Consider the following 11,902-nt stretch of genomic DNA (forward strand, 5'->3'; position numbering starts at 1 on the left):
CATATAACATAGTGTAAAAACATGTAGACTCAAGGATCTCAGGAAGAGACTGTTGTTCCAAAATTTTTTATAGTTGTTCCACTGAAAGTGTACCTTCGCGAAATTAGGAAACGTCTACGTGATGCAAAGGACAAAACAGTGTCTCTTTATCTGCCCAGGAGCCCCATAGATTCTAAGGAGCCAGGGTAAAAACCCCAACTGCTGGGAATGGGGGGTACCCCCCAATTTAAAAAGGACTTACCACTTGAAGTCGGTGTTGGGGGAACACAACAGGAGAATGAAGAAAAAGTCACCAAGAGAAGGGTTGAGTTTTAAAAAAGGTTAGTCCAGAATCTGGTTTATTAAAACAGCAAAAGTTTACAAAAATCAAAACTTGTGAATTATCAGAGAAGGCAGTTTACCACTAGTATCTCTTTAAAACACACACTTGTCAAAACAAAACAAGGAAAAAGGAGGACCGGCCTAGACTAGGGAGTCTCCTTCATTACGTTTTATAGTCTTTAGTGACTGTTGGAGACTCCTATTTCCCTGTGACCTCATTATTACAAGACTCACAATTGGTTAATAATAACACATGGGCAAAGCATATCAGTTATACGTCATTTGTTCTGCATTATTTCTAAGAAAAGCTTATAACAAAAGTTCATCTAAGTTCAGCGTGTGCTGTGTACGCCTGTCAATCAACCTTAGTTAGGCATCTAAGCCCAAAAAACCCATAAAATAACTCTCTTGCTACATAGTCTCACTGCAAAGCGATCTAAGTCTCAGCACCTGCACTGTTAGCCTAGCATGTCCTGACCACACAAATCCCCTAGTTCGTATTCTGTTTTTTTCTGCTCTACACTCTCTTTACCACAACTACTCTCTAAAGCTGTAAAAATAGATGTTTTAGGTCGAATCTGACCTCTGCTCTGAGTTCATCACAGGCAGGTGTTAGTTCAATCAAAACCACACACACACACACACACACACACACACATATACACACACACACACACACACACGAATCAAACCTGACTGTTCAGTGACTCTGAAAATAAAAATATACGATACAGTTTGGAAAATATAACTCAGAATATAATTTAAGATAACCAGACAACTAATGATGTTACTTTTCCTCTCCTCCATTTTGGTTCATGATGCATGATGTATGATATTCACCTGACACTGTAAAATTTAAAGTCACATTCAACTACCATTCAAAACGATCCATTTAACAATAGCATTGAATGGCTCAGGCCCAAATTCATCAGACCTTCTAGTCCAGTCTGAACCATCTAGACCACTCAGGTGGTCTGGTGCATGTCTGTTCTGGGTTCCAAAAGTCAGAACTGAACCTGGAGAATCAGCGTTCAGTTTCTATGCTCCGTAGATCTGGAACAAACTACCAGAAAATATCAGGTCTGATATGTGAGAGTCTGACTTCTGTTCAGTCCAGGTTCCAGACCCACCTGTTCACTGCTGCCTTTGACTTTTTAAACTTTATGTTCTCCTTCCAAACTCTGCACTGCAACTCTTACTTTACAGTTTTTTTCAATTGCTTACACACAGTTTCAAAGCTCTATCTGTTTTTCTCGAAGCTCTACACACAAATTCAATTATTGCTCAGACAAAATTCAAAAAGTGTCCTATCTCTTGCAAAATGAAACACAGTATTCAAAATATTCTAAACACATCTCAAAAGCAAGCATCTCTCTGACGTCGTAAACACATTTTCCATAGTATTACATACTTATGGATATCATTTACACTCTGTTGCTCTAAATCTAAAGCTCTTTTGTTTTTATGGATTTTTTAATGTTTTGCAATATAAGAGTGAAAATACAGTAACATGCAAATAGAACTCAACCCAAGCAATATTGGAACCAAAAATATTTAATTTTCTGAATAAATCAGTTGCTGTTGTGAATTCAGTTTTGTACAACACACACGAAAAAACAAAGCAAAGTACACCAACCAGCACATATGGAGGAACAGCAACCAAAAAATAGAGATTTGTATGAAAAAGAGTGTGTGTGTGTGTGTGTGTGTGTGTGTGTGTGTGTGTGTGTGTGTGTGTGTGTGTGTGTGTGTGTGTGTGTGTGTGTGTGTGTGTGTGTGTGTGTGTTTAGGGTCCATCTCTCCTCTGGGCTGGATCTGGCCTCTATACTTCATCCACATCACATGTTATATTTTCTCTTTCCAAACATGGAGGACAGATCCTTCTTGTGGTGTATCCATCCTTGGACGGAGGCACATCATTGTCACCACATTTTTCCTCCATTGCCTGGAGAAGTGGCAGGAGGGTATTGGGATGGTGATCATACACTTTCCAGCGCCATGTTGAAAAGAATTCCTCAGTTGGGTTTAGGAAAGGTGAATATGGAGGCAAGTTTACAACGGAAAAAAATGGATGGTTGACAAACTAATTTTGGACAAACTGAGAGCCACGAAAGCTTCCCTTATCCCATAGAACCATATATCTACCTATTTATAGGCCAGTGTCAGGCAGTGTTTGGTTGGTGTTCAGTAAAGCAGTTATTGCACATGTGGCGTATGGGTTGGTTGTGTTTGAAATGGAAAATCAAGTCACTTCCTGACAGATTTTTGTGTGTTAGGCAGAGAATTGTGTGTACTGATATGCAAAAAGTTAAAAGCTAAATTGAAAACTGTGTCAAGGCTGAGAATTAGCTCATGGTTTTGCTGATTTGACGTGGAGTTGTGAAGTTTGAGTGAAAGGTTTTAGAAATTGTGTGCAACATAAAGGTTTTGTGTGTAAGCAGTTGAAAAAAACTGTAATATGTGTGTGTTTTTATATTTTTGGGTTTTATGTGTTTTCTTTCTTGCTGTTTCTAATCACCTTTTACATGTTTCTTTTATGATGTTTAAATGTGTTTCTTTTTCCCTGTCGTTGTATTTCAGTGTCCTGTGTGAAGCACCTTCACTTGCCTTGTTGCTGAAATGTGCAAAATAAATAAACTTGCCTTTTTTGCACTAAATCAATGGGAAAAAATGGTGTTGTCATTATTTATAGGTTATTAGGATATTATTTTTGAGCTTGATGCCCTAACTTGCACTTTGCAAATTCATCTCATGGACCGTATTGGTTTAGGCCCCCGGGCCACATGTTTGACACCTGTGGTGTAGAGTTTTGCAAAAAGTGTGCTACAGGTTTGCAAAATGTGTCTAACATGAGAATCAGCTTAAGGCTGTGCCAAAAGAGTCAATGATTTAATGAATGAGTTTGTGCTACTGAGTAGTTGAGTCAGAGAACGGGGTTTGGTGTTTTAGCGATTCCGAAAAACTGTCATCCCTCCCCCATAAACAAACCCAGAGGACAGCTTCAGTGTACTGTGTCTTCATGTTAGCTCTGTCTGTCTGACCATTGCTCTCTCATTCTCTGTTCAGTCTTGCGCAATCTCTCCTCTGAACCCCCCCCCCGGTTACTGGGCATAATGAGCTCCTCCTCCCCAAGCCACAGTGTCCACAGGGTTTTTTTTCTTCGTTATCATCCCCTAAAGCCAACGTGAGGTCAGATGTGACCAGATCTGTCTCAGGTGCCTCTGCCTCTCTCTCTTAACCTTCTTGTCAAACCTGAATGACAGAAAACAGCAAAACAGCAGGACACAGAGAAACATCTCAAATCACAAAGGTAAACCAAACTACCGTATACACAGTATTCCCTCTGACATTCTGCAGACATTTATTTCTTGATGGATTTTCTGAAACTTTAAGCACCTGTAAATAACTTTAAACCATGAGTTTCTTTTTCATCACTCATTTCATCTGTAGATTTTACTCTATGAAATATACAAGTGTGTAGAGTGCCCACTATTTGAATGTAAGGCCTCTTATTGACAGTCTGTATGTTGGAAGAGTAGAAAAACACAACCACTGCTTGTCTTTCAGTTTTTCGACATGTTAACAGTTTAACACCATTGTTCCAGGCAGAATGCAAAGTGTGACAAGACTATGGAGTTCAGCACGAGCCTCCCGGCTTGTTAAAGTGACATACACACACCGATTTGTAGGGAGACAACCACACAGGCAGGTACAGTGAAGGCTTTTGTGGGACTGGGGTCTAAAATCCAACTGGGGTGGAAATGGGATGAACATTTATATGATTATGTTATATATCACAGTTTACATCTGAACGTACAGGACTTTAACATGATGTTTGTGGACTGCACTGTTGTCTTTTTACTGACTGGACAATAAATAACCATAGGTTTAGAATGTTGAAACCAGCCTATTCAAGGGTCAGTAAACATTAACTTTCAAACACGCTACACTCATTTTTTGGATTCCCATACTTCACTGTAGTTTTAGTGAAAAACAAAAAAACAGCTTCTCTAAACCAAAGTGGTCGTCTGTAGTGTGACCTTCCCTCCACACTTAACATGTCTTTAATCCTTGTGTTCAGACAATATGACATGTTAGTCATTTATTTTCAGATTTTTTATTCCAGGTTTCATTCAACACATGTCAGATGTTTCTAACAGTTTTTGCTGCTTCTTTTCATGGGGTCAGAGGTCACACTAAATACTGACTTTAACCTTTAGAACATGTTTAGTTCTGTTTTTGCGTGGCTTTTAAGGCTGTGCACATAATTCCTGTTTATTTTCATATTGTTTCTGAAGAAAAGAGACTGAGAAATAAATATGCATTTTCATTTCAGTGCTGCAAAAACAACAAAGGCCGCGAAAACTTTTGCACAGTAGTGTGTGTGTGTGTATATATATATTGGTTTATTGTTATAGTTATGTTACCATTAGCATTGTAGAGGCATAAGAGCATGGACCGCTCTTATTTTGAAATCCTTGAAGCTCCCTACAGTAACTCTTCCTGGGTCAAGAGCAGAGCACAAGGAACACTTGTAAGTCCTTTTCCATGAGCTGTTCCTGCATGTTTTTAAGATTATCCTTATATTCTGTGTGTTACGGTGATTGTTTTTAACGGCAGTTGTATATTTTAATGATTACAAGAAACATTACATTACAAGAATTATTTTGAGAAGTGACTTAAAGTAACAGGAGGAGGATGTGATGGGTTTCATAGTTCTGCAGATGAAGCTGTGTATGCACTCACCTTATCACTGACTATCTGCTGACCCCCAAAACACATTCGCGACCACAGGGGGGGGGCTATAAATAAATAAATGAATGAATAAGTGACTGAATTAATGACTTAAAGACTCCATCCACCTTTAACTTTGTTAATCTTGCAAAGCTAAAGTAAATTTTTTGGGTTGTGCTGAGCAGACTGTGCATAGTTGTTAAGAAAATATTATTTTGACAACACAAAAACTACTGTATTTGTAAAGCAATGAAAACACTTGCCAAAAAAAGTTTGCATTTAGTGTAGCCTTGTATCATTTAACCCATAAAGTCCCAGTGTTAGTTTTGTAGCAGTTCCCAAATGAATTTATCCCTTTATTTAACCTATCTTAAGTGATTTATGACTATTTATTGTAATATTACCTTCTTTATTTTGCATTTCTTCAGTGTAAATCATGTATTTTCCTAGATTTAATTCACTGATCATGTAGATGTTCATAAAAGCTCAGATTAAAGTTCAGGGTTATTATATCAAAAACAGGAAAAACTGAAGTAAAAGTGACTTTTTCAGCAAAGATATCATTAACTGAATATAAACCAAGTGTCTCCATCCACTGTCATTTATTAAACTCCATGGGTTTTACTGGTAAATCAATGTTGGAGAAGATGACGGTGTTTCCATGGTAACTGCGAAGCCTCTGAACATCCAAATGGTTCATATCTGATGACCATGAAAAGATGAAGAACTGTATTTTACACCTGTTATTGACATGTCTAGATAGGATTAGAGGGTCAGCATATGTTAAACATTGTACATCAGAACATGATTTTAGCCTTGGTGGATGTTTGGGTCTTTATGGGTTAATAATACTGAACTCTCAGATCACTCTAATTTGAGATTCAGTCCAACCCTGCACTGGAAGGAGTCACTCCAGTCCTATATAGTATCAGTTCAAATAAACTGAACCTTCAAACTGTACCACACTAAAATGCAACATACACATGAATAAAGCTCTAACAGGGACCACTTTATTGAACATATTTTACATGTATAATATACATTTATAATAGAAGTTTTAACTAAAGACTGGAATGGACCTTTACTTAGATTGGAGTATTAACACAGTAAATGAATACTTTTACTGGAGGAAATTGTCCGAACACTTGTAACTCCACTGCTTTTGTGCAGGTGGTTCAGTTCACAACAAGGTTCTAATAGTTTTGGATTTTTCATTGTAGTTTAGTTTTATTTAGTTTTGACTTTTTTTTCCTAATTCAGTTCATTTTAATTAGTTTTTATAGCAGGTTTGCTAGTTTTTATTAGTTTTTGTTATTTTCTAAATGCTTAGTTTTAGTTTAGTTTTTGTATTTTTTATATCTTTTCTCTTCTTCTCTGTGGTCGTATTCAAATAAATCCCAGACAGGACTCTGCTGCTTTCTCCCAACTTTAGTCTCCATGTTTCCAGGTAGAGTGGGGACCAGAAGACGACTGGAAACCACAAGTGAACACAAGTGACGGACCCTTAAATATCATATGGTGACAGCAGAGAAAATTGCTAGAGCGAAATAAATCAATTTCATATCAATCCAACATTGACAAAGACGAAAACGAAGGGAATTTTATCCATAATTTTTATCAGTTTTAGTTAGTTTTGTAAACACACAATACAGTTTCAGTTAGTTATCATTTTTTTCTTTTAATTATAGTTTTTTTTTATTTCAGTTAACGAAAATGTTTTTACAATTCTAGTTTTCATCATTTTGTTAGTTTTCGTTAACGATAATAACCTTGGTTCATCACTGTGAGTGGATCACACCACAGTCTAATATTGTCCACATTTTAAAAGTCAAACAAAACCATCAGATCTCAGTACTATATTTGAATTAAGCATTAAGACTGGCCACAGAGCCATAATGTTCATATGTTGGGTTAGTAGTGAAACTCTGTAGACTGCGTCATTGACTTCTCCTGTTTGTAATACACTTGTCATGTCCGTACTGAAGATGCTGAAATCAGACCTGAAAACAGGCAAAAAGAGACCCAGAAGTATTTTTGAATGTGATAGTTTGTGCAGATGTATATGTGGGATCAGAGGTCAGGGGTCAACGTATTCAGTGGATATAATTCAAGTCTGTTTCCCCACCAGGTGATGGATCAGGATAAACCATGGGCTCTGATCTCAGAGCTTGGTGAGGGGGTCTACACTGAAGACATCACTGACATCATGAAACAACACTTCCATTTAATAAGCCATAAAGAGTTCCTCCAAAACCCCCAGCTGCAAGGCCCCAAAATCCAGGCCTTGTTTTTGTGGAATGCTTGTCCTGATGCTGAGCCGTCTCTGCTAACTTCACTGCCATTACTGAAGGTGGTGGCTAATGGAGGAGTGGGCATTGACCACCTGGATGTGCCCTACATTAACAGCCTGGGTGTGAAAGTCACCAACACTCCTGGTGTGGTGAGTGATGCCACAGCCGACATGGCCATGGGTCTGCTTCTGGCATCGGCACGAAAGATCGTTGAAGGTGAAGCTGTGAACTCAACATGACACAAGAAAACACACTGACATACTATCCAAAACATTTTGACCAATTAAATAAAGACAGACTTTAACACATCCATTTTTTTAGGTCACAGAGTAGCTACAGACCCAAATACATTCAGTGTACCAGAAGGCATGATGGGAGTTGAAGTCACAGGGTCCACCATGGGGATCATTGGAATGGGTGACATTGGACTCAAAATAGCCAGAAGAGCCAGAGGATTTGAAATGAAGATCCTGTACCATAACAGGAACAGAAGGTAAAATGGGGATGGTTTACATTTGGATAGATAGATAGATAGATAGATAGATAGATAGATAGATAGATAGATAGATAGATAGATAGATAGATAGATAGATAGATAGATAGATAGATAGATAGATAGATAGATAGATAGATAGATAGATAGATAGATAGATAGATAGATAGATAGATAGATAGATAGATAGATAGATAGATAGATAGATAGATAGATAGATAGATAGATAGATAGATACTTGATTGATTGAGGGAAATTCAAGTATTCAGCAGCTTTGCATTCAGCACAAGAAGACAAAAAAACAAACAGACCAAAACACAACAGTGGGTTAGTACCAGGTTAACATTCAGGTCAGTATATATCCTGTCAAAGACACATTCAGGTCAGTATATATCCTGTCAAAGACACATTCAGGTCAGTATATATCCTGTCAAAGACACATTCAGGTCAGTGTATATCCTGTCAAAGACACTTGCTAATAAACTCCCTCTAAAACAGCTTTCTGTCCAATCCTGTAAATACAGACTTGTGGTTGAGTAAACAGATTGTCAGTGTGACTTTTCTTTGGTAGATTAATCGGTGTTGAAGGGCTGCTTTGTTTAGTCAAGTAACTACAGACAACATTTCTCCAAAGTTCCACAGAACAGTATTGTCATTTCATTTTATTATTGCTATATATTGGCATTAATCTGCAGAAAATGAAGACTTGATCACAAAAAAGCAGTAAATTTGATCTGCTTTTCCATCAGTCTTTCACACTGCTGTCACACTGAGTAGGTTTTCATTAGAGTTTAGGTCTGGAAGTTTCAAATGGTCTTTTACATTTTTGTATTTATTATAATATAGTAATCTTAATAAATCGTTCCCCTGCCGCTGATCAGGAGTCCTGAGGATGAGGCGTCGGTGGGGGCCTCTTACTGTCAGAACATAGACGACCTGCTCAGACAGTCGGACTTCGTTGTCCTGGCGGTGAACCTGAGCCCAGAAACCAGAGGCCTGATCAGCCACAGACAGCTGTCCCTGATGAAGCCCACATCCACCCTGGTCAACATCAGCAGAGGTACCAAACACCGGTTCCCAACACTGGACTGGTCTGAGTTCCAGAGGTGCAGAACTGAAGGCATTGTGAACAACTGTTTGCTCTTTCCTTTGCTTTGTCTCAGGTCTTGTTGTGGACCAGGATGCCTTAGTCCAAGCTCTCCGGTCTGGAATGATTCGTGCAGCAGCGTTAGACGTGACTTACCCTGAACCTTTACCAAGGTCTCATCTTTCTGCAAACAGTCTTACTATGGCTGCGGCTGTAGGGGAAGTTTTGTGGCATTATTTGATAGGGGAAAGTAGAGAGACGGCAAGGAACAAGGGTAGAAAATATGGATTCATTTGAGTCTTGACCATAAACCCTCCAACATTTAGTAAAAAGAACATTCAGAAATGACAGTGTCCATTTTCATCAGCAGAAAAATAGACTCAAGTCAGTATCATTTTCATATTTACTCTAAGATCCAGTCACCAGTTTGAAATCAGGAGGCATATAACTGCTGGTTGTTAAATATGTACACGCTTCGTACTGATGTCCACAGTAAGTTTATTCTTCATAGAAGACAGGTGGTACACCGTGAAACACCGTGAAAACTAAATACAAACAGAAAACCAAACAATGTTTTACCCAAATATTCATACAAAACACTGTAAACACAAATTAAAAGTGTTCGCCTGGTCAACCAACAGAAAATGGGACGGGGTATAGTTCTCTCTGTTTGGATCCGCCAGATCTGTCCTTTCCTCCCGCGTTGTCCTTCGCTTCCGTGTTGAGGTCACATGACTGTACGTGACCTTTGACCAGGACGAACTTACTTATTAAAAATACTTATTTAACTTACAAAACAACTTAAATTACAACAAATCAGATATTTCAATAATGAAGTGCAAAATAAAATTAACCCAAAAATCTAAAATATAATAATCAGATTAATAAACAACTGTGTTGCCATAGAAACTTCACAACCTGAAACTCTATCCGTTACAAGGCACTTTAATGATGTGATGAAGTCAGCTCTAGGGCTGAAAGATGTGCCGATGTGGAAGTGTCCAAATGTGTAATTCCTTGAATGTCCACTTGAGGCTGACTCAAAGAATGAGTTATTCCCCTTACGCCGTGTTTCCGCTACGTGGAACCGGCTCCGCTCGGCTCCACTCCTCTGGTACCAGGTCCTGTTCCTGGAGACCGTTTCCATTACAGGATACTACTGACTTTACAGTACCTGGTCGTCATAGTGATGTGGTGCTACTGCGGAGGTTCACGCAGCCGCCTGACAGTGGCAGCGGCAGCACAACCATATGATTTTATATGGATGAAACAAACACGATGCGGAAACGGCTGGAGGAGTATGCATAGAAGGAAGGGAGCTCCTGCCGTTTCCGCCTCGTGTCTGTTCCAGCTGCTGCCGTCAGGTGGCTGCACCAACCCTGTTGAGCCGCATTATGTCATAAATTCCCATTATGTAATAAAAGTTCAAAATGTAATTAGAATGTCACGTCATCTTGTAATAAAGCTGCATTATGTAATAAACTGACACATTTTGTAATAAACTACGTCAACGCATTATATAGTAAATTTTTTCACATTATGTAGTAAGTTATTACAATTTGAGAAATTTATAACAAAATGCACTGGACACATTTTTATTTAAAAAAAATGTTATAACATAGTTCATTATGTAATAACAATCCAAATGAATATAATTTCAGAGCAATTTAGAAGAAATTAGTCACAGGAGCTCCAGGTAATGGAATCAGAACTTTAACCACACAGTTTACAGATGAAAATAAAAATGTGTCCAGTTCATTTTGGAATAAATTTCTCAAATTGTAATAACTTACTACATAATGCCAAAAAAATTTACTACATAATGCACTGAGGTAGTTTATTACAAAATGCGTCAGTTTATTACATAATGCGGCTTTATTACAAGATGACGTGACATTCTTATTACATTTTGAACTTTTATGACATAATGGGAATTTATTACATAATGCGGCTCAACACCCTCCATTTCCCACAATGCATGTCGCGACAAAATTCCTCAGATGCCCAGTTCCCTCCTGGCTCTGTCTGTAAACACATGGTTTGTTTGTGGTGGATGGAACTAAGAAAGTGTTCACCATGAGGGAGAGAGTCAGCGGAGGAATGACAGACAGACCAACACATTCATGAGACTGAGGACATGACTGAGGTTTGACGGATCTGAGGAAAAACTGGTAACGGAAGTCTCCTGCACCTTTAAGCTGACCTTTTTTCATGTAAAACCCAGCAGATCTTGTAGCCTCTGAACTACATTTAATATTTAACCAAATCTAAACCTGAAAGGGACTCATTTGTCAGTTAATCAGCCCAAAACCTCCTGTTCAAATAGAAACTGTAGTTAAGACATGTCAAAGTACACGCCCCCAACTGCCGTCTAACTGCTCCTGTCCGTCATCCACAGGGACCACCCTCTTCTTGGACTGCCTAATGTGCTCATCACCCCCCACATTGGAACCGACACCTATACTACGACCAGAAAGATGGTCCAGCTGATGGTGGAGAATGCTGTGGCTGCAGTGAAGGGCCTTCCCATTCCTAATGAAGTCAGGCCCAAATGATTTCAACAAACATATGATTTCAATGAACATATGTTTCTAGTTGAAATGTTTCATTAATATTTCATTGCATTAAGTTTTAGGTCCTTTTATTTTCTTACAAATGATCCTTTGTATAGTGATCTGGAAAATCCTGACAATAAGTGTTTTGATTTATGTTCAATAGGTAATGTAATTCAGTTTTAGGTAATAAAATATAAAGTCATATGATGATAACTGTTGTCCATTTCATCTTAAATTAAAAAACAAATAAAAACTACGTCACATTTTGCATCCTACAGAATTTGCAGTCATTGGCATTGTGGTGTCAGCTTCTCTCATCTGGGCAAGGTTAACATCTGCTCCAAAAAATGAAATTACAATGATCTACACCAAACTTATATTTTTGGGTAGGTAATTACTTATATTTTCAGGAAAATGTATT

General features: G+C 38.3%; 1 protein-coding gene across 2 annotated transcripts; it reads left to right on the forward strand.

Annotated features, from left to right (window-relative positions):
- The first annotated feature begins 4,824 nt into the window (after positions 1 to 4,824).
- Positions 4,825 to 11,481, forward strand: LOC115427816 (probable 2-ketogluconate reductase). 2 transcript variants are annotated; one of them, XM_030146496.1, is made up of 6 exons: positions 4,825 to 4,855; positions 7,184 to 7,562; positions 7,668 to 7,839; positions 8,721 to 8,899; positions 9,003 to 9,099; positions 11,325 to 11,481. In XM_030146496.1, the coding sequence occupies exons 2-6, from the start codon at positions 7,187 to 7,189 to the stop codon at positions 11,479 to 11,481; spliced, it is 981 nt and encodes a 326-aa protein (XP_030002356.1). In that variant the 5' UTR covers positions 4,825 to 4,855; positions 7,184 to 7,186. The 2 variants fall into 2 exon arrangements, with proteins under 2 accessions (XP_030002356.1, XP_030002355.1); XM_030146495.1 differs by having other exon boundaries at positions 4,827 to 4,870; positions 7,172 to 7,562.
- The last annotated feature ends 421 nt before the right edge of the window (positions 11,482 to 11,902 follow it).

Source organism: Sphaeramia orbicularis, chromosome 11, assembly GCF_902148855.1.
Source record: "Sphaeramia orbicularis chromosome 11, fSphaOr1.1, whole genome shotgun sequence".
In the NCBI taxonomy this organism is placed as follows: Eukaryota; Metazoa; Chordata; class Actinopteri; order Kurtiformes; family Apogonidae; genus Sphaeramia; species Sphaeramia orbicularis.